Here is a 21,662-nt window from a genome sequence, read left to right as displayed (position 1 = left end):
GTTTTATTTATTATAATCGAATACATCTCATTTTAACAGTTACAACTGGTTTATTAATTACTGTATTATCTTTTTGGTTATTTATTTATTTTTTATTTTTTATTTTTTAATAATCACACGCACAAGGTGGCGCTGTAGCATATTGAAGTAAACGGAAATGACACAATCTGAAAAGTCTCTACCTCAAGTTCCCCGGTATGTATGGAGCGGAATGACGTGGACTATGGGCGACGGCGACTGCGACTGTGGAGTGATTCATTCCCCAATGAAAGTATGGTTTATTTTAATCGAAGTGAAACAGAAATAAGTGCAGTTTATAAATTAATTAAATAACGCAATTGAAACAAGAAAAGGAAAAAAAACACGCCATTGTAATAACAAGGCTATTTCAACATGAAGTTACTTCATAAAGATATCGAGAAAGATTATGCTGGGTAAGTGGTCGAAACCAAAGGACTAGCCTATTTATCGATAGCTATACGAGTAGCATAAATAACGTTATCGATAGCTTCCTCTAAATTAACGTTAACTGGTGGTGCCGCGCTGACCACAAATAACTATCCGCTGATAGCTTATTAAATGGTAATACAGCAAAGTAACGACAGATAATGTAAATATGCGTACGTGTTGATGTTTAATTGAAAAACGAAGGCTAGTAGCTTGGCAATGAACATTTTGACAGCTTGATATTTGGCTACCGTAGATCCATGGGCAACCATTTAGTTCACGTTAAACGTTTATTGGCCATTTATAGTAGTTGGAATTATTTGCCACGAACTGGATAAAAATAAAATAAAACACAGTATGCATTCATTAGAAGAAGACGAATATGAATACATTAACTAATAAAAAAAAGTATATTACAACGCAGTCGGCGTATCGTTGAGGGAAACTAAGTTTTTTGGCTACGCTATTAGGATAAATCAGCCTTATTTTGCTATATGAAGAGGAAGTTGAAAGTTGTGACGCTGGGGCATTAGCGAAGGCATTTGGAAACATTGAAAATTGATTTGAATTTTTTAATTCCAAAGCAACGATTGATGTATGTCTTTGACAACTTACAAAATTATTGTAATCATATTTTTGATGGCGGCCAAACCATACAGATGTGTATTCCTTTTTTAAAGATTTTGGAAGAAAATCGTCTACAGAAGTAGCAATAGCTTTAGTCCAGTGAACAGAGGTGGAAAATCCAGGTTCAGAAAGTAAAAGTGTTCCCCAATATTTTGTTACAAAAACCTGGATTTGGTCTTTCGCTCAATTCTTCAGCCAGTAGGTAGAACTAATTTGTGAAATCAGAGTTCATAGGTGGAAAAAACACATGGCAGGACTTTTACTTTCTGTCGAATGAATTTTCCCCCTATGCTAATGAGTATCTCAAGGTATCTCAGGACTATCACATTTTGTGGAACTGTAATGTATCTTGTGATGTCTGCATTGTATTTGCCAGTTTTTTTTGTTCAGTTTCAATGGACCCCTGGCTAACCAGTCAGCTCGTTTAGTGTGTCCTGTAATGCTTCTCTCTTAGTCAAGTGACCCTAATGCCGGAGGAGGCCGAGGACATGTGGCACACCTACAACCTCCTGCAGGTGGGAGACAGCCTGAGAGCCTCCACCATAAGGTGAGACTTGCCTTGTTTACCTGTGATACCTGTGTATGTCTGGCAGTTAACATATTGAGTGTACTCTTTTCATTGACATTTCTTTAGTTAGTGCTGTTGATTTATCTCTGTTTCTTTCTGTCTCTCGCTCTTGCCCTGTCTCTCTCTCATTAGCCATTGCTTGTTCTTTTAGTGTGGGGACAGGTCAGTAATTTTGTTGCTTATTTCAGGAAGGTACAGACAGAGTCATCCACAGGCAGTGTTGGCAGCTCCAGGGTTCGCACTACATTGACAGTGTCTGTGGAAGCCATTGACTTTGACTCTCAAGCCTGCCAATTGAGGGTGAAGGGAACCAACATCGAGGAGAACCAGTATGTTAAGGTCAGAATGGGATTGTGTGTGTCCATCCATATACACAGTATCTCAGTTGTAAAAATGGTTACTACATAGTAACCAGAATTTTGTACAGTTTAGATGCTTGATGTGGTGTAGCACACACCACAATGAAGACAATCCTGTGACGTGTTTTCAGATGGGAAATATGACAATATGTTAAGAAGACTTTAACATTTTAGTATTTTAACAAAAACTATCATACTTAAGCAAATGAAGAGAGCTCATACTTGCAACGATGTACTTGCTCAAATGTAGTATCTTTCTTCTAAGCAACAATCTATAAGACATTCTAACACTGCCTTACATGTTAAACTTGTTGCACCATAGGCTTGCCACACAACTGTCTGGCCTACATAAGGCTCCTGTGCTCAACTGAAGAAGGCATACACCTTTGACTGTACATAACACACAAAACAAACAGTGTGGCTAGCTGACGAATCTTCATATTTAGTGCTTTTTTCTGGCTTCACATGTGAAGAAAAGGTCTCACTGTTGCCATATTTTCCTTTTTCCACAGATGGGTGCCTATCACACCATTGAGCTGGAGCTCAACCGGAAATTCACACTTGCCAAGAAAATCTGGGACAGCGTTGTGCTGGACAGGATAGGTAGTTATCTGTCTGTCTGTTTTTGTGTACTGCGTTAGCCTTTGTGTCAAGTGTTTATGCTATGGTCAGATTTGACATTTATTGCTTGGGCATTCTTCTTGACTCTGGCTTTCCAGAGGGAGTGATGTGGGTGCAGTATGTATCATCGGTAAATCAAATTTTATTTATATGAACCATTTTACAAAGGCTATAAAAGGGCAGTGCTGCTGCAAGATGGGTACTTTACAGGTAGTAGATCAGAACTTCTGGCATTCAGTTGTGAAGTAGCTCTGAAGATTAAGACCACTCTCTGTGTATGTGTCCTTCCCTCAGAGCAGGCTTGTGATCCGGCTCAGAAGGCGGACGTGGCAGCTGTGGTGATGCAGGAGGGCCTAGCCAATGTGGTCCTGGTCACCCCTGCCATGACTTTGCTTAGGGCTAAGGTTGAGGTGACCATTCCCCGCAAGAGGAGGGGAAGCTGCACTCAACATGACAAGGTGATTGCAATACCTGATGAGCCATTAGGGTTACGATAGACAAAGCGAAAGGCTGGAATATTTTTCATTAACATATAATACAAAGACGTTAGGAACAGGAGAAATGGATGAGATTTTGGGACTTTGATTCTGTTATTTAAATCATTGTCAGTGTTCTTTTGTAAATTTATGGGGTTTTTTTTTCAGGCTTTAGAGAGGTTCTATGAGGCAGTGATGCAGGCAATTCTCAGACATATCAACTTTGATGGTAAGGAAGACTTACCAACTCTTTACTTTTTCGTGTTCTGTTCCTCTTTTCTGATCTTCCTTTTGTGTGGTTTATGTGGGCTTTAGCTGACGAAAGCAAAGGCATTCTTGGACTTCAGGGTTCAGCTGCTGAGGTGGGAAGCTAGGATGCTAGCGCTAGGAAAAGGGGGCAGTGGGCAGTTGAGAGTTTAAAAGTCACTAGTGAACTAGTGATTTCTTGGACAGAATGTTCCTTTTGTACTTCAGTCATGTGACCATAGAGTTCTCACAGGCAGTTTGTCCTTGCAGTAGTTCTTTTCAGCCATCACCAGCTGATAATGATGACAGAACGAGAAGCCTGGTTAGGATGGTGGGCCCATTTATTAGTGCTTTTCTGCAGGGCCTGGTGATGTCTACTGTAATCATTGATAAGCTGTTGTTTTTTTTTTCTTTTTCCAAATCTCAGTTGTGAAATGTATTCTGGTGGCAAGTCCAGGTTTTGTGAAGGACCAGTTTATCAGTTACTTGTTCCGGGAAGCAGTGCGGCAGGACTCCAAGGTCCTGCTGGAGAACAGGCCCAAGTTCATGCTGGTGCACTCCTCCTCAGGACACAAGTATTCTCTGAAAGGTAAACATGGAAAACAGAAGAGTTTGACGAACAAATGTGCATAATTATATATATGGATATAGGAATGTATGGATATTGAAGAAGAGTAATGTTAACTGACCTCATATGTGTGCCCTCAGAAATTTTGTCTGACCCAGCTGTCACGAGCAGACTGTCCGATACCAAGGTAAGAGTTTGTCTGAGTTTTTGCTACCTTTATTGTGTCTCTTGCTTTCTTACTGTCTTCCTGCAGTGTTACTAAACAATATGGGACAAAGAACTTTGTAGGATATCAAGGGGTCCAAAATCCTATCCTCAACCTCTCTGAAAATGATTAAAATGATTGAAAAAATTAAAATTTGTCCATTTATAAAGCATTTAAATTTGGTAATTTTTCACCAGAGCTCCATTAGAAATGTTAGAATAGGAACAAATGACATAACATAAAAGCATTAAAACACACTTTATTACATTGTGGCTCATAGAAACTTCATATTTGGCATAGTTGTTGTGTATCATGTCCTTGCAACTGAGGGCTTGCGCAAAGGGGTGTAACATTGGCACTCCGAGGAAGGTTGGTTGGCCAGTCAGCATTGAGGACAGGGATTCATTTCATTTTCTGGGTTAAATCTTTGTTTTATAGGCAGCAGGAGAGGTCAAAGCTCTGGAGGATTTCTACAAGATGCTACAACATGAGCCGGACAGAGCTTTTTATGGGTAAGACAGACATGCAGGTTAAATAAAATGCACATTTTGGTAAATGACATCAGTGAGACTATTAATTCCTGTACTTTTTAAACCATTAATGAAATTTTGTGTATTTTACTGCAGACTGGCACATGTGGAGAAGGCTAATGAGGCGATGGCAGTTGACGTCTTATTGATTAGTGATGAGCTTTTCAGGTGAGTACGCTCCTTTGTCCTGGTGTGCAGGTGTGGAAATGTTAAGTTGTTGAGAATGTGCTGCAGCTATTTTATCTTTCTCAGGCACCAGGAAGTAGCAACTCGAAGTCGTTACGTACGGCTGGTTGACAGCGTGAGAGACAATGGGGGGACCGTCAGGTAAATAAAGATTTAGAGGACTAAAGGAGGACTTGGAGCAATGCTTTAAAAAAAACCTAATCATGATCACCGCATGATTAGTGATTATGGTTGCACTCACAGCCCGTTTCTTTTCTTTTTCTTTTCAGAATATTTTCAAGCCTTCATGTATCTGGAGAACGTAAGTTTTCTGTACATAATATTGTGGAGTGCAACAATAACCATACGAGCTCAAATTCAAAATACTGTTTAATTGGCATGACAAAGCCAGAGCATAGAAAGCACATAATACAGAACAATTAAATGTTTGTATACATGAGAATCTATACGTATACACACACCCTGTAAAACCTCAGAGATACGATTGCTTTGGGAAAGGTTATTTGGAGTTTTTAAATGTTTGTAACTTGTATCATTCATTCATAAATGTATACATTGGCTTTCTAAATGTTTTGTCCCCTTTTCAGTGGCCAGACAATCTTTGTCCTAATATAGTAACTTCTGTTTTTTCTCCTTTCTAATTTTGTCTTCTTTATCTGTTGTGCCAAGACGTGCCCCTTTGTCTAATTGTATTTATTTATTTATTTAGAAAGTTCTCTGAGGTTTTCCTTTAAATGTATGTATTGCCAGCCTCTTGCTGCACTGAGTGAGTATGTGTATGTATAATGTCTCTCTCTCTTTCTGTTTCTGTCTGTCAGAGCTGAACCAGCTCAGTGGACTGGCAGCCATTCTTCGCTTCCCCATCCCTGACCTTTCTGAGCCCGAGGAGGACAGCAGCTCCGATGAGGAATAATTGGATCATACACATATCAGACTTATCTGCAGTCCTCACAGAGGACCATAACACACAGGCAGAAAGACGTGTTACTCACTCACCTCATGCTTAAAGGAAGGTACATACTGGTAACAGATAAAGGCGCTGACTGATGATGTATTTGGGAAGATAGCGTATACAAGCCTCACACTAAGATGGATGCAGAATTTGGCAGGGGTGGCATCAGGGCCGTAGCTCACAGCGTGTAGTGTTGGAGTAGGGGGCATGTGAACTGGGTTAGCTGAAGAAGTCCCACTGCACAGCTGGTTTACTTCACTGCTCCTGTGCACCAGTTATTAAAACGGAGTGCCCTCAGTGACTGTTAGTGAGCACAGTGGTTGCGGGGATTTGCTGCACCTCGTCAAAGTCAACACGAATCGATCTGCTTTGCAGTTATGGCTGGCTGGCTTCTGCTTCTTAGTGCCAAGTTTATACCAAACATGCACAAATAATTCATAATGGTTTAATAAGGATAAACGTTGACAAATGAGATATTTAATGAAAATAAATATATTATTATTGCATATCTGCATCTGTAAATCTTTATTTGTCGTTGACGTACCAATTAATCTTTCTGAACCGGCTAATGAACATTACTTTTTGCAGACTGTAAACAGTATAAGGCAGTGCACGCACTCCGCTAAAAACAACAGATCATGTACATTCCTACACAGCTTACAAGCCAGCACACTGCAGCTGTCATGTTTTACAAAATTTGCATTTGTTAGTGTTTATGTCATTAAATCATCAACCGAGCATTCCCCAAAAATATAACCAAATGTTTACCTCAAAATTAGTCAAAAAATTTTTTTTTGCCTACTCAGGTAAATGATGTCATCCCTAGCCTAAACATGGAGGAAAGTAAGAGCTAGTTGAGTCATGTCCAAATAACATGCTTAGTTTCATAGTGGAGAGAAAAAATTGAGGACAAATTTTAATGTTTTTCATTTGCTAATACAATGCAGGGGGCTGTATGTAGGCTGTATATAGGGAAGTGCACTGTCAAGATTTTGTTAATTATGCAAATACAAGATTAAGTATCATGCATTGTACTGGGTGTTAGTGTAAAAACTATACATACACATATACATAATTTCCCCAAAATATTAAAAGACTAACAAAATACCTTGTATAACCTATTATGTTCAAAGATTTAATTGTTAAAATCTGGCAGGCAACCAAAAGTTTAAAGTTAAGTCATGATTTGTAATTAGGGGCCAAGCACCAAAGCTGTGCAGGCCCCTGTTGTAATTGTTTGAATTTTTCACTATTATAGTTTCTGTCATGGGAGTTTATGGCGACCCATTGAACCGCTTGGTGGATTTTTGTGGAATTTGCCACATTGATGAAGGATAGGCCAAGGTATCCAGACACCAAGTTTAGATCCAGCCGAGTTAAATGCACTCACCCATTTCAATTTCCGCCATATTGGAGTTTCTGGTATTTTGAATTGTTTGAAAAACATACTTTTGTTAACTAGTCATAAGCTATTTGACCGATCACCACCAAATTTGGCATGCATCATCTTGAAAGTACTGTGACCAAAAGTTATTAAAAAGATATTTGCTAGGTCAAACAATATGGCTGCTGTAAACAAACAAATTTGAAGGCAAAGGTACCATACAGGAAGTGAGCCATATCGCTGCAACACTTTGTTGTATTAAATTTGTACTGATTGAGTGCTAGTCTGCACCATACAAAAATATCAAGAAGCCAAACTAGAGAATTTTATCCAGTACTATGGTGATTTATTTAGAGTGTTCCTGTTACTTTCATAACCACGCTTTTTTAATCTAAAGCATTTACAATGTGGAGAAAGTGCTTAGCTCCTTTTGATGGATATAGTTGAAATAAACATTTAAACAACATCAAGTTGTTTTTAAAAAGGATTGATTAAACAATGTAATGCCTATTGGTGGAAACTTCCTTTGATTTGGTGCCTTTTCAAGTTCTCCCCTGCCACCTAGTGGTGTAGGATGAACTTCTCAGCTAGATTGTGAACTATTTCTTATCACTATAGGTTGTGAACTATGCACCTAAAATGCCATCACTGTACATATCTTCCGATGTTGTCATTTGCCAAGTGTTTCAGACTGAAAATGCAAGTGTCTGTGTACTGGCCTTCATACTGGATGCTGAATATGAGTTTTCCTTTGGCAAACGTATATAGTCCAATGTGAAAATATTCTACATTTAGTATCATTAAAAAGAAACATATTACAATAGTTTATTTAAAATGTAATTGAATAAGTAATTTTAAGAAAAACTAGCACCTTTACTTACACAGTCCCTGACCTTGACCAAATACTTTTATGTTCTAGTACTAGACAAAATATTACATTTACATAATTTAAAATATATGAAAATATATTAATCTATAGAGTAATTATACTGTTGGAAGAATTTGAATCCCAAGTGGAACACTTCCATTATATGCCTTCACTAGATTCTTATTCTGAATGGCTTCAGGTCACACGTTAACTAAAATACGTAATGTAGTACAATGAAATCTAGTTTTTTCTGGCCAATTCAACTTCACACAAAAGACTCACTCCAACTGTAATCAGTAAAATATATTATATGCATAATCCACATAACTCATTTACATGTAAATGAAAGCATAATTAAAGAATACAATTCAGAATACTAAAGCTGTTGTCATTGTAATTATATAAATTAATACTTGCCAAAAGACCGGCACCTGTGTAATATGTACTCACCGGTCACTTTATTAGGTACACCTTGCTAGTACCGGATTGGACCCCCTTTTGCCTTCAGAACTGCTTTAAGGTTCAACGTGTTGTGTGTTCAGAGATGCTTCTGCATACCTTGGTTGTAACAAGTGGTTATTTGAGTTACTGTTGCCTTTCTATCAGCTCGAACCAGTCTGGCCATTCTCCTCTGGCCTCTGCCATCAACAAGGCATTTTCGCCCAGAGAACTGCCGCTCACTGGATATTTTCTCTTTTTCGGACCATTCTCTGTAAACCCTAGAGATGGTTGTGCGTGAAAATCCCAGTAGATCAGCAGTTTCTGAAATACTCAAACCAGCCCTTCTGACACCAACAACTATGCCACGTTCAAAGTCACTTAAATCACCTTTCCTCCCCATTCTGATGCTTGGTTTGAACTTCAGCAGATCGTCTTGACCATGTCTACATGCCTAAATGCATTGAGTTGCTGCCACGTGATTGGCTGATTAGATATTTGCGTTAACGAGCAGTTGAGCAGGTGTACCTAATAAAGTGGCCGGTGAATGTAGATGCAGAATATAAAGATTCAGCCCCTGCCCATTTGTATGACTGTAAAGTGCATGTATATAGATATGTATGAGTGTGTGTGAGTGTACATATGAAAGTGCTTATGTTATGATGTTATGACCTGAGATTCAGTAATAGCTGTGCACATAAACCACTTCATCTCCTAGTCTTTGCATCTCTTTCTCTATGAGTCTCTCATCCAAATATTCTCAATTTCATGGATTCCATTGTGTCCCAATCCACTTCCTAACCTCTAAATGCACTTATTTCTCAAGGTGTCACTCTGGAAGACATTGGTAGTTGTTGAGCCACAGTAGGTCTTCCACCATGCCCCAATGTAGGAACACAATGGAGACCACCACCAGCACGTGCATTATCTGGTGGCTGTTGCACCAGTAGTCAAAGATCCCCGGGCGGAAGCGCTCGGGGATGCGGCTAATGTTGATGACTCCGCCCAGCATGGCCAGGAAGTCCATGGTGAGGAAGTGGCGCAGCGACGCAGGGCTGCCCGTGCCCACGCCACTCCAGCGCAGCATGAAGAGGAGGAAGCGGAAGAGCGCCTGCCAGGCGAAGGACTGCAGGCGGCGCACGTTGCTCCGGGCGGTAACCGCACAGTAGACCCCGTAGGTGGAGAGCAAGATGTAGGCCAGAAGAGCTGTGTTGCGGATGGAGGGGTAACATAGAAGTGTGATGTATACGATGGGCAGCGCTCCTGTGTGCAGAGAAAGAGTAAGTTATGTGCTGCTCAGGAAAATTCTGGTTTTCTTTTCACAAAGAAAAAGAATATGAGGTATCATAAAAAGAAGAGGGGAAATCATTACACTATGTTTTTCACACTGGACTACACTCTAATCTTTGACAAAGCAAAAAGGTAGCATTTTACACAACAACTGGACACTACAGTTGGTTAAAACGAAGCTGAGGTGAGTCTTACACAGGCTATCTAATTGATTGACAGAAGGGAATAATGACTCAGAGGGGCAGAGTTTATACAGGGTCACAACCCTTGATATGAAGAATTAGTGAAGTCAGGAAACTCAGATCCTCCTGGTCTCCATTTGCGAATCACGCACAAAGCCTTTATTTTAGTCACACAAAGAGTGTGATTAGTGACATCAGTGACATAAGTGCATGGCAACACAATAAAACATTCTCTCAAGTGTCTCTTAAGAATTTTCCTAAAAAATGCGAAATTGCAGAATATAACTGCTGTCGGTTTGAAAATGAATAAGTAATATTATTTTCCAAAAATATTACTCATGCAGAACATCCGAACTTTCTCACATGACTGTGTTCAACAAATCACTTGCTTCACAAAAAATGTACAGAAGCACACTTGCCAAATGTGGACCCATCAGTGGAACCACCCTTTAATGCTGTTCTTTAGCTACCATGCCCTCCCCAACCCTCTTCCTACCCAAGGTGTTGACCATGCAGACGCCAAGCATATCGAGGGACAGCAGAGTACGGTAGACTGGTGCCCCACCCTCGTGGTTCATGAAGAGGTGATACAGCACAGAGCCAACCTCGGGGGACAGGCAGGCGAGGAAGTGGACCACACCCAGCCATGTGACATTGATCTGAGACCAGGGGATACTCAGGGGGAGCAGCACCAGGAAACCGAGCAGGGGAATTCCTGAGGAAGACGGGAGAAAAATATGCTGCTAACTCACAGAAACACTCACATTACAAAGACAACCGCTGACAATTTTTAAAAAGCGCGAATCCGCAATAGCTGCGACCGCACACGCGCATGCATCCATGTGTGCATGCATCCACGCACACACCCTCACACAAACACGTGACCTCTTCTTTGGCTCATGAGCAACCTTCCCACAAAATCTTGTGCACATTGCCATGCCCCCTCATGGTCAATCGCTCTACCTTCGGTCATGACCAACGTCCATACCACATTTCAGCCTCCTGGAGGGAAAACTGTGGCCGCTACGGGGTTGGACACTTTTGTGGACCGACCGACAGGCAGAGCTATAGAGCTGCGGTTCCAGCTAATTATTGCAAATATTAATTCTTAAAATCAGATATCATTTAACATTATAATTAGGACTAAGAAGAGTAAAATCAAAGGACAAAGGATCTGCATGACTGCCTTTGGTTATTCAAGGCCAGTACAGAAATATTAACACACTGACAAACAGTATCATAATCTGAAGCATTAAATCAAACATAAGTGTTAGTGTGGAGTAGGGAGAGTCAGTAACAGTGTGCAGGCAATATTTTACACCAGACAATGACGCAATGTTTACCTTGCTGCACATTTCAAATGGTGGCAAACCTTGTAAAAGGACAATATTATGACAGAATTCTCTAAATATTTACTGATCTTGAATGAAAATGTATGCAAGTCCAATAGTTCTCAGCATAATTATATAGAAAGTGGTGACCTACTGTATAAGCATGATGATTGAGGACTCGGTTTACACTGCAAAGTTCCGTCTAAACTGAGGTTTCACTGACCTAGATTACAGTAATCCCAGCAGTGTAATGCCATTTCTACAGATTACTCCCGTGCTTAATGTGAATGTTACAGTGACACTTGCTACAAATAGTCAATCTGGTAGAATCACATTGTGATAGTTGTCTCCTTTGAGGAGGAAATAATTAACACATTAATAACAGGACAGCATAAATCAGACAAGTTTGAACTAACCTATACATTTACTCAGTAAATTTTCATATCTATATCAGCAGTAGATATCAGCAAGAATTACGACATCATAATATTATTATAGAAACCCTGGAAAGAGCTGTTCACAGCATGTCCCATTAATTGTTTCAGAAAAAAATGTGATATGTCATAATATGGGATATATACACACCAAGACTGTTCACTCCATCAGACTTGCATGTTCTGATAACTGTGGATATGGATATCACAGAGAGTGAGCTGCTGACACTACGAGCATCAATTTAGAAAATGCATAGTTTTATATTCAGACTAGAACAGTTTTCATGACATCATATTTTACTTCATATTTTAAAGCTCTTGTGGAACAGATGAATGAAAAGAAATGTCTGCTTCGTTTGGATGTGATTGATAAAAATGTTTTATGAGTGTTTAGTCCAAAAGCATAGTAATCACGATTTTTTAATAAATGGGTGTGTTTATCAGTGCACCATAATTCATTGGTTGTCACTGAAGTCTACAATGACAACAAGATTCATGACATTACATTGATTATACAGACACTCTTATCCAGAATAAATTATGTATGATAACATAGTGCAGCCATGTAATCAGTTATTAAAGTATGAAATTACAGAAAATCCAGGTCTATCTGAATATATAATGATGCATTTCCTCAATTTAAATTAATGGAATGGGCAGCTCTGATCACTCTGTATGATACCCATGATGCAACTTTCAAGGGTCTGCTCTGCTGGAGGGAACTCTGTTATTCTAATATGTAGTGGCCAAAACAGTGAAAACACCTATATGAAGTCACTTTATAGGGTGTTGGGCCAGCAAGTGTTGCCAGAACTAGTGTTGCTGGTATCTGCCATAACATACTATCTACCAGCATCTGGAATTCTGCAGGAGGGATGTGGCACCATTTTTCTACAAGAAGAATAATGCACTCATGTCTTGATGGAGATGGAAAATGCTTATCAGATTAATGCTAAATTGGGTTCAGATCTGGTGACTGAGAAGGTCTGCCATGGGGATACCATCATTGTTATGCTCAGGGAACCAATGGGTGACCACATGCTCTGTAGATAGGGGGATTTTCATCATAGTCATGGGTTAAAAACAGAAATGAAGGGGTCACTAGTGTGTGTGGTTGGGGGGGGGGGGGGGGTTTGGCTTCTGAAACCCCACAACTCCTGCACTGCAACTGGCTGCTGCAGGAAGGCGATGGAGTGCAATTTTGTGCTGTCTGGCTCAAGTGAACATGAAACTGTAGAAGAATTATTAACAAAACATCACTCGTCATGCAACTGCTTTTAAAGCAATGAAAGTAAAATCATGGACAAGTTTAGAAATGTTCAACTAACAAAATATTCAGCCAGTAGACTGGTGTTGTTTCCTGAACAAACTATATATTTATTCCAACAAAGCTACAGTAACATTAATCAGACTACAGGATCCTGCGTTTTCTGATATTTGTAAGTTATGTACTATTTTCAACACACAGACCAAGCCTACACAATATATGGCCTACCAGATGTATAACGATAAAAAAGTGAGATGGGAAGTTTGGAAAATCAATATAGGGCTACATATAAATTTCTAGCTATGAATGCTTAAGCTTTTTAGCCTGTTAAAATACCCTTATATTTGGTCTTAGCAATCTACCTACATATTATTTATTTTGGCTTACCATGCGTGTAAATATTCCCCAACTCGTTGTGCAGGTAGAATAAGCTTTTGATACAATCCTGAACTGATGATACCGGTCGGTAGCCAGTCAGAACATATTTGTTGAACTGTAGATGCGGAGGTGAATTTGCCCAATCCAAAAGCCTTGGGCCGTTTAGAAATGTCATTTTGGTTCCAGCAAGCAGAAAAACTTCCAAATAAAACCTGAATAAATTAGTAATGTGGTCTACGCCTATTTTTTAAGTTTATCAGTTGAAGCTATCGCATTTAAAAGAGACCTATACTACACTGATATACAGATAGTAGGCTGCCAGTTGAGGATTCCATGTTCTGTAAAATTGCCAAAAGAAAAATCAGCTGTTCCTGCGCATAGACCTCTTCAGAGGGTTTCACCCTGCTGGATACAAAAACCTGTTGCGCTGTCAGCAGCATTCTTATGCCGTGCCCATACGCCAGCGAAGACAGGTTAAATATTCTTAGCCGGTTAAGTAGCTTGCTGTCTCTATAGCGAACCATAGGCTCTCCCGAAGTACTAATAGGTATAGCAGGCAGTTCAGCAAGGTGATTTTTTAATGTTCAAATCATAGTGTTCACTTTTGCCCATCAATAACATTTGCTCATAAGTTTGTTTAGCCTGGTTGTGGGTGCTATTCCGATTAACCAGTGAATCAAACTATTTCAAATTATCTTTCATAAAGAAAATTAAATACTGACAACTAGTTTTCAGTCCATCAATGTTGGCCTATTTACATATTTACACGGATGACTGTTCACACATGACACCTCCTTCCTTCTTAATTTAGGCTCAATTTTAATGACCAATTTAGCTGGTGCACGGCTAAGCACGATTATAATAATAAGCTAATTAAACATATCAGTAACAGTTGCTGGTAAGAAAACGAGTTTCACGGTGCGGTAGCCATTCCGAATGTATGCGCACAGACCAGCGAGCACAAGTGATCTAAATTTTTTAGAAGTTCTAGCTAAAGCAACTTTAACTTTTAAAATGTATTTATTTGTACACATTTCGCCACTACAAATCAAGTGAAATTGGTCTCACCATCACCAACTCATAACATTGTCTAGGATAGGTTATTTGGCGACGGCTGCCACACAATTGGCGGAGGCTGCGCGATAGATTCGGCTGCTCTATCTCTAACGCAGAGTAATGTAAAACAGTGTAAACGTAATCTCAGTGCCTCTATGTACCATGTACCGCCACTGATATTAAATCAAAATAAAATGTTATCCCTCTCCCTTACTGGACTGGACATTTGTCCTTGTCTCAATCTAATTCCCTCTCTTTATCCCCTTAGATGCTTGAGTCCAGCTTTTCACCATTTACCAGCCAGTCAGCGAGCCTTTGACTTGACCACGCCATCAGTAAACCAATTACGTGGAAGGATTAGCTTCACGAGTAGCCTACTGCCCTGAGTAACCCCAGGCAGCATGCTATAGAAGAGGTTTATATGTACAATAAACCAGACGGGGTGCCAGCCCCCATGTGAGCCCCTATATGAATTAGTTATAGGACCATCATTCTTCAGATGTGTCTGGAAATTTTTAATGCGCTTAAATGAGCCATCTTGCTTTTGCACAAACTTTAAGTGACAAAAAAATAGTAGTTTCTGGTAGTGAAGTGAGTGAAGTCTCAGGTGGGTGATTTTTATCCTTGAGATGTGTACTCCCTTATCTCATTCAGTGAATCTCCAGTTGAATAAAGGACAATAGGTTAAAAATGCAAACTCTCTATGTTACCCTGTATGAGGTTGTCAGCTGAGTTTATAAAGAATGAAATTATAACTCCTGCTTTTTTATAGCGATTTCAGTTATATAAATAGTTTTGTATTTGCAGCCAGTCTCCAACAACAACATTAGGGTCAGTCTTGTCCCAACCTCTCTACATGTCAGATATTTTCAGTACTGCTCAGGTCAGTAATATTTCAAAATACAAGTTCATTAATTTATTTTGCTGTATGCAGACATGTAATTAAATTATCAACTTTTTATTATCCATGTACATTATTTGGAGAGAATCAAACTGCTGCTCTCTACTGAGATTTTTTGTTCATCTTTCACCCTATAGTCCCTCCACCCCGGCCCAGTATCTGTCTCTCATCCTTCTTCTGTCCATCCTGCTGTACATCAGCCTTTTCACAGCATTGTATTGTTGACACGGTTGTCATATAAACAATAGGCCTCCAGTTGTTCTGTATCCTCCTGATGTTACGGTCATAGGGACATTTCCTGACCAATGCATCCCTTTTTGATTGGAAAGAGAAGGGAAGATGGGGCAGCACATCATTTGGGAAACCCTTACTGGATTGCCACAAGGATTAAGGTCATTGTACCGTGAAGGTTTGATAAAAATATTCTTCGGGATTTCTGCTTACAAACAGCAATATGTGCACTAACATATTGTTATCCTTTTGTGAATTTTGAATTTTTCTATGTTTACTGGCAAGCTGTTCTTTCTGGGAAGCTTTTAAACCTTGCCTCTCATGAAAAAAAATAAATTTGCACACTGCAACTACTTGTCAAATAAAATTATCATATTTACGTGGAGATGCAGGGATAGCTCACTTTCAGTGGTTGTCCCTATTATTTCAGCTTCTGTGTGTTTTCAGTTGACCCAGACAGTTTTTGCATGAAATTATATACAATGGGCGGTATAAGGAAATTCAGGGGTTTGTTCTCTAAAGCTTCAGGTGATTCAAAACCAGCTTGTATGACAATGTTATGCTTCCAGAGGTAGTACATATGTATATTATCAGATTATTCTTCAAAAAGAGATTCAATATTATTTTAGGGTGGGACTATTTCTTATGCCACATGCGGCCTGAGACCATTGCACTCAACGAAATAGGTAAAGTACCTTTAAATATATGAAGAAAACCCCAAAAAGTGAACTGTCCCTTCAATTCACAGAGGAATATTTATTTTAGGATGGGATGTTGCAATGTCCACAGACATCTGAGTATTGTAATGCAAACTACTTTCGTGTGTACTTGGGGACAAAGACCTGGAAATTTGTCCACTAAAATTGAAATTTAACTATATATGTACTTATCTGCATGACCATCATGAGATTATAGTCGCTTTTCCACTGCATGGTACCGGCTCAACTCGACTCGACTCTACTCGACTTTTTTGGTTTTCTATCGGGCAAAAGTTGTGGATAGTACCTGGTAACTGGTACTTTTTTGGTATCACCTCCGTCGAGATTCCAAGCGAGCTGAGGCGATACCAAAAGGTGACGTGAAAACACTGCAGACCACTGATTGGTCAGAGCAACGCGTTTCATGCGGCGTCACTAATGACGACCAGCTACATTGAAGGGGGTACTATCTGCAGCGGAAAACGAAGTACCTGGCACCAAAAGCGAGTAGAGTCGAGTCGAGTTGAGCCGGTACCATGCGGTGGAAAAGCGGCTTATAACATCCTAATCTTTTAAGACTAGGTGCTACAATAGTCTATATTTATTGTATAATAAATGCTAAATATATGGACACATGGTAAATATGGAAATAAGCGTGATTATAACCTCCAGTGCAAATTTTGTATTTTTTCACTTATTTCTCTAGTGCCATCCATTGCACACCATTACCAGGGAATAGCTGATGACAGCATATGGTCAATCACAGATAAACATTAACTTTATGCACCTCTGTACAATCCCACAGAACACCTGAAGTAAAGAAAGACACCAGTGTCTCAATCAAAAAGAGGGAATTAGGGTTTACTTGTAAATACAATGATAAAATTTTCACTCACAATTTACAGAATCACAATCACAACAATATTCCTGTATTCCTCAACAATATATTGGAGGCTATGGTTTTAAGATAGCAATTTAAATGGTGTGCAGTAGTATGTACAGGTAAATTTGGCATAAAAATTTGCAAACCATTACAAATGCACATACAATATAATATATTTGTACTCATTACTTTCTTTAGCACCACCACCTATTAAATAAAATTGCAGCCTGAAAAAATACCACATTTTATGTCACTCTGGATAGTGAAATAATTATGATTAACAGTTTTTAATTGATTTATGCCTCCTAAATACTACAGTGCTACTAGCGGTACAGTACCAATGGTTATGTACACCTAAACCTTAATTGTGGAGTTAAGGCATTAGTCAACACCTCCAAAGAAAGCGCATATCTACAGAAATACTCTGACATTAAGCCTTGAAGCCAAGAGCTTTAACATTCATACTGACATATTTATAACTGAACCAGTGCAGTGTGTTATTTTGATCACAGATTATGTGTGAGTCAGAAAATTAGCCAAAAAGCTACTTGGTTACAGTACATTAAAAGTAGAAAAAGCATTGCTTGAGTTGTAGCTGCAAAATGACAACAAAGCTCCACTCTTTTAAACAGGTGTTACCAACAGAAAGTTTGTTTTCCTGTGCACAATACCTTCATCTGGTCTGTGATCACAATGTTTAGATACCTTGACAAAGGGCAATGTTAGACTGAGTTAATATGAAATACATGGCATTTACCATTAATGAAACCTGTTACCAAACAATCAATTGAGTTTCTGGGGAAATGCACACAGCATAAGGTTTGCAATAGAACTGAAAGCCTTTAGAGGGGGAAATACAAGTAAAGCCTTCCTTCAGCCCAATTTTCAAAAGTAAGGAACATAACTTCATAGGACAGGACCATAAAGCTGGATAGCATTTAAAGCATTTAATCGGCTGTAATTCTAATTTAAGTCAACATTCCATCATCCCAACATTCCAATTCAGAGTTCAGAATGAAACCGGCCACCGGTTCTAGGTTAACTGAACTATTGTGATTTGGAATAATTCAATGTAATATCATACATCAATTTATGATTTTTCTGTTCTCCTTAACACCTCAGTGACATTGTTTCCACAACGAGGGCAGCAACAGCATTTTCCTGCTGATTTCAGGATAGCATATATAGATATATTGTCCATTTTTATGCACCCACAGTAAAATGTTCAGTGTTAAATCAACTCTTACAGATGAGTTTATACAGTTTATATGAGTCCACTATGGCCAGAGTTCAATTAACACAGGACATTTTACTGTGCAGAAATGCTCCATATTTCATCATGAAATGTCTCCAGTGCACTTATGCTGCCTCAGTCAGCCTTGATGAGGCGGATGTGATTGGATGGACCCTTGATTACTGCAGTGATACACCCAGGGCCACAGCTATGAATGATCAGGCCCAGGACAAAATATATGGGGAGGGCCCCCCACCCAATATATTTAGTAACTGATTAAAAATAGTTACAAATAAAAAATATCCAGGGCCCCCCTTAGTGGGGACAAAGTGTTAAATTAACTCTTACAGAGTTTATACGGGTAGAATACACCATGGGTAGAATACACCCATGGTTATGTATGAGAGACAATCAGTCTGATACAGATAGAAGGATGGAAAGAAGAAGGTATCTGAGCAATGAAAGAAATATGAAGAATGCAAAAAAAATGTTTTGTGTAAAAGAAGTTATATCATTCAATAAATAAAAAAACAGCATAACATTATTCTACAGATGTTTTCTGAGATTCAGTGATTGTCATACAAACGTGGGGATAAAAACCTACAAAACACGGAAGGTTGGAGGGGCTGGACAAGGAGGTACTGATGAAAGCAGTAACACAAACAGGGACAGGGGCATTCAGTGAACAAAAATGAACAAAAACAAACACAAATATACAATAACCAGAGAGACACAAATTAACAAATAAAAAGACTATTATTTGTCCCTGGGGTCAATGGTGCCATGTTCAGCCTGGACAGAGAAAGAAGGGAGTGGTTAATGAAGGTCAGGACAGATTGCACACACAGTCTGGGCTCAACAGCAGTTAAAATACAGACAGAGAGAAAGCTGCAACCAACATGAAATTTTGACATTGACTGGATGAATCTACCTGCTACAGAATGTACAAAATGACCAAATTATTAATACAGCATTTGTGCATTCTCACCTTGGTATCCATTGCCAAAGAATCCATTTAATCCAAATTTGGTGTCTGGCCCAGCTAAACACAGAAACACAGAATCCCGACAATTTTTATTTATTCTACCTTTCTTTTCAAGAGCTTCACAATTCCCTAATTCAAACATTTTGATGCCTGAAATAATTCATACAGATAGGAGTATCTAAATAAGTGGCTGAATAAGCATTCATTTGGTGGGGAAAAAATTAAATAGAGGTGTTGTGAGGGATCATTATCAATGAATGATACCTGAAATAAAACCAGTAATTTGATTGGACATTGAGATCGAATAAGCCAACTAGTGAGCAAATTCAATTCTACAAATGCCCTACCATTTCCATAAGCAAATTTGAGTAAAACATGCTCAAAATAAAGAAAATTATCTGCCAGTGGGCTAAGAAAAAAATTACTTGATAAGATTTTGCAGCAATGTGTTGATCATTACTTTACACAGCTTTATTTTGGATGTCTCGTCTCAGGTGTGCAAACTAAGCGATGTATCTCCATATATATTTGCATTTAATTTAATTTGTTTATATCTTAAACTTTGTGTGTGTCTGTGTGTGTGTGTGTGTGTGTGTGTGTGTATTTTGCTTTTCAAAGCTGTTAATCAGGAGCAGCAAAGCAAAAAAGCCAGCAACTAAGCAAAAGTGCAGATAGCAATCTCTCTTGGTCAATTCCTCTTCATTTTGCACACACTGTACCTCCCACATGCTCTTATGCTGTTCTTTCACATCCAAACCCATTCTCACTGACCATCCATACACTTTCACCTCCAATGCAGGACCCCTAAAACCTTATAGTACTCCCGGCCTTTCTCCAGCTTCTCTCCCAAGCACACACTGCTGAACCCTGCATACTGCTTATTCTACTTGGACAGCGAACTCATTTTGTTGCTTCTGCTCTTCACCCCACTAATTCCCCAGCTCAAGCTTCTCACAGTGCCTCCTTCTCTCATTACCTCTCCATGTTTTACCCTGCGGGTGAAACTGCAGCTTCAGATGTTGCTTAATGTGTATCTGGGGATGAGGCTGAAGGATCAGCTCGAACGCATCAGTCTGTGCAGGCAGCGGAGCTTGTGTTTGGCTGTCTGGCGGTAGGCTGGAAGGGTCAGCTGTGGCAAGGAGCAGCACTGGAGCGGGCAGGTCCACTGAACCTGTCAAGGAGGGGACTAAAGGGACTGAGGAGACTAAGGGGACTACAGGGACTAAGGGGATCTCAGGCAGTACAGAGTCTAATGGGACTTCTGGAGCTTCAGGGGAATCAGGGACTGCCGGGGCTTCATGGTCTAAGGGAACCTCAGAGACTACAAGGACAGGAGGGGATGATGGAATAACAGGCGGGAGTGTGGGAACTACAGGGGGCAGTGAAGGGTCTTCAGTCAAGGATGGAACAGGGGTGACTGAAAGAGAAACTGGAAGTGCAGGGGATGGAGGAAATGAGGGAGTAAGGGACTGTAAAACAACTGTGGGGGAGGGGCAATAACGGTAATGGGGGAGGGGGTTGACATTCAACGTAATTCAAAGATAATGGGGAAGGGAAGAGTGAAACAGGTGAGGGGTGACAAAAAAGGAAGAAACAGAAGTCAGGGGGTGGATAGAAGGGTGTTGAAGAGCAGTGGATGGATTAAAAAGCACACATGTAAGCTTGCAACAAGAAAATGGATAGACAGAGAAAACGAAAGAGGGAGATCTAATAGAGCTAATAGAACTCTGGAAACACAGACAGTGGCCATAAAGGCTTAGGGAGAAAGATGGTGACAAAAAATACACATAAAGAGAAAAGAAATCCAGACATTGCTCAAAGTGGTCACAGTAAAAAATATTGTGTAAGACTGGATGTAACATGGATGCTCACTGTAGTGAGCTCCATGTTAGGCATATGTAGGCCTCATTTCCTTATTCATGTGCAAGAGTCTGTCCATACCAACTCTGTTTACAAACAAAGGGTAAGGCACTGTATGCCTCCATTTCTGAATTTGCAAGGTTTTGCAGTCATTAGAAATGTATGCTTGGCTTAGGCACTGGTGTTTGTTTTGTTTCATCATCTGTTTTCTGTTTGTGCAAAATGTGATTCTTGTTTTACCTTCTGGCTGAACTTCCCCATTCAGATTCCCTCCATTTCCTGAAATAAATGAATACAAATGTCAAACACCCATACACAGAAAATCACTTCTTCATTGAGCCATAGAGCACTGACCTTCAGCCTAACAGCTTGATTGGGCTCTCTAATTAACATCAAACTAATCTGGAGCGGGTGACGTAACTGAGAAGAAGGATCATAGGGAGATGACAAAGGACCA

At 39.6% G+C, this 21,662-nt stretch overlaps 3 protein-coding genes across 12 annotated transcripts in view; 1 reads left to right on the top strand and 2 right to left on the bottom strand.

Moving 5' to 3' along the window:
* Nucleotides 1-126: 126 nt before the first annotated feature.
* pelo (pelota mRNA surveillance and ribosome rescue factor) lies at nt 127-6,885 on the top strand. The gene is made up of 13 exons (XM_035404033.1): nt 127-434; nt 1,529-1,621; nt 1,831-1,981; nt 2,514-2,604; nt 2,917-3,080; nt 3,267-3,327; nt 3,772-3,933; nt 4,053-4,099; nt 4,556-4,629; nt 4,744-4,815; nt 4,900-4,974; nt 5,103-5,134; nt 5,652-6,885. Exons 1-13 carry the CDS (start codon nt 394-396, stop codon nt 5,744-5,746), a joined length of 1,158 nt encoding a protein of 385 aa, XP_035259924.1. The 5' UTR covers nt 127-393; the 3' UTR covers nt 5,747-6,885.
* Nucleotides 6,886-9,304: 2,419 nt separating this feature from the next.
* On the bottom strand, nt 9,305-13,532 carry LOC118220273 (progestin and adipoQ receptor family member 4-like). Its single transcript, XM_035404073.1, has 3 exons — nt 13,367-13,532; nt 10,444-10,662; nt 9,305-9,738 (listed from the first exon to the last, which is right to left on the bottom strand). Exons 1-3 carry the CDS (start codon nt 13,530-13,532, stop codon nt 9,305-9,307), a joined length of 819 nt encoding a protein of 272 aa, XP_035259964.1.
* A 3,547-nt stretch (nt 13,533-17,079) lies between these two features.
* The window catches only part of cmn (calymmin), a 30,105-nt gene continuing 25,522 nt past the window's right edge, over nt 17,080-21,662 (bottom strand). For all 10 annotated transcript variants that reach the window (XM_035403942.1, XM_035403947.1, XM_035403946.1 and 7 more), the window contains 4 exons: nt 21,446-21,484; nt 20,322-20,825; nt 19,349-19,402; nt 17,080-19,152 (listed from right to left, as the gene is read on the bottom strand). In XM_035403942.1, coding sequence (XP_035259833.1) covers nt 19,148-19,152; nt 19,349-19,402; nt 20,322-20,825; nt 21,446-21,484 — 602 coding nt within the window. In that variant the 3' untranslated portion in view covers nt 17,080-19,147. The remainder of the gene's footprint in view (nt 19,153-19,348; nt 19,403-20,321; nt 20,826-21,445; nt 21,485-21,662) is intronic.

This window comes from Anguilla anguilla, chromosome 2 (genome assembly GCF_013347855.1).
Source record: "Anguilla anguilla isolate fAngAng1 chromosome 2, fAngAng1.pri, whole genome shotgun sequence".
Classification (NCBI taxonomy): domain Eukaryota; kingdom Metazoa; phylum Chordata; class Actinopteri; order Anguilliformes; family Anguillidae; genus Anguilla; species Anguilla anguilla.
Note: the sequence above shows the minus strand (reverse complement) of the source record. Positions and strands in the feature narration are given on the sequence as shown.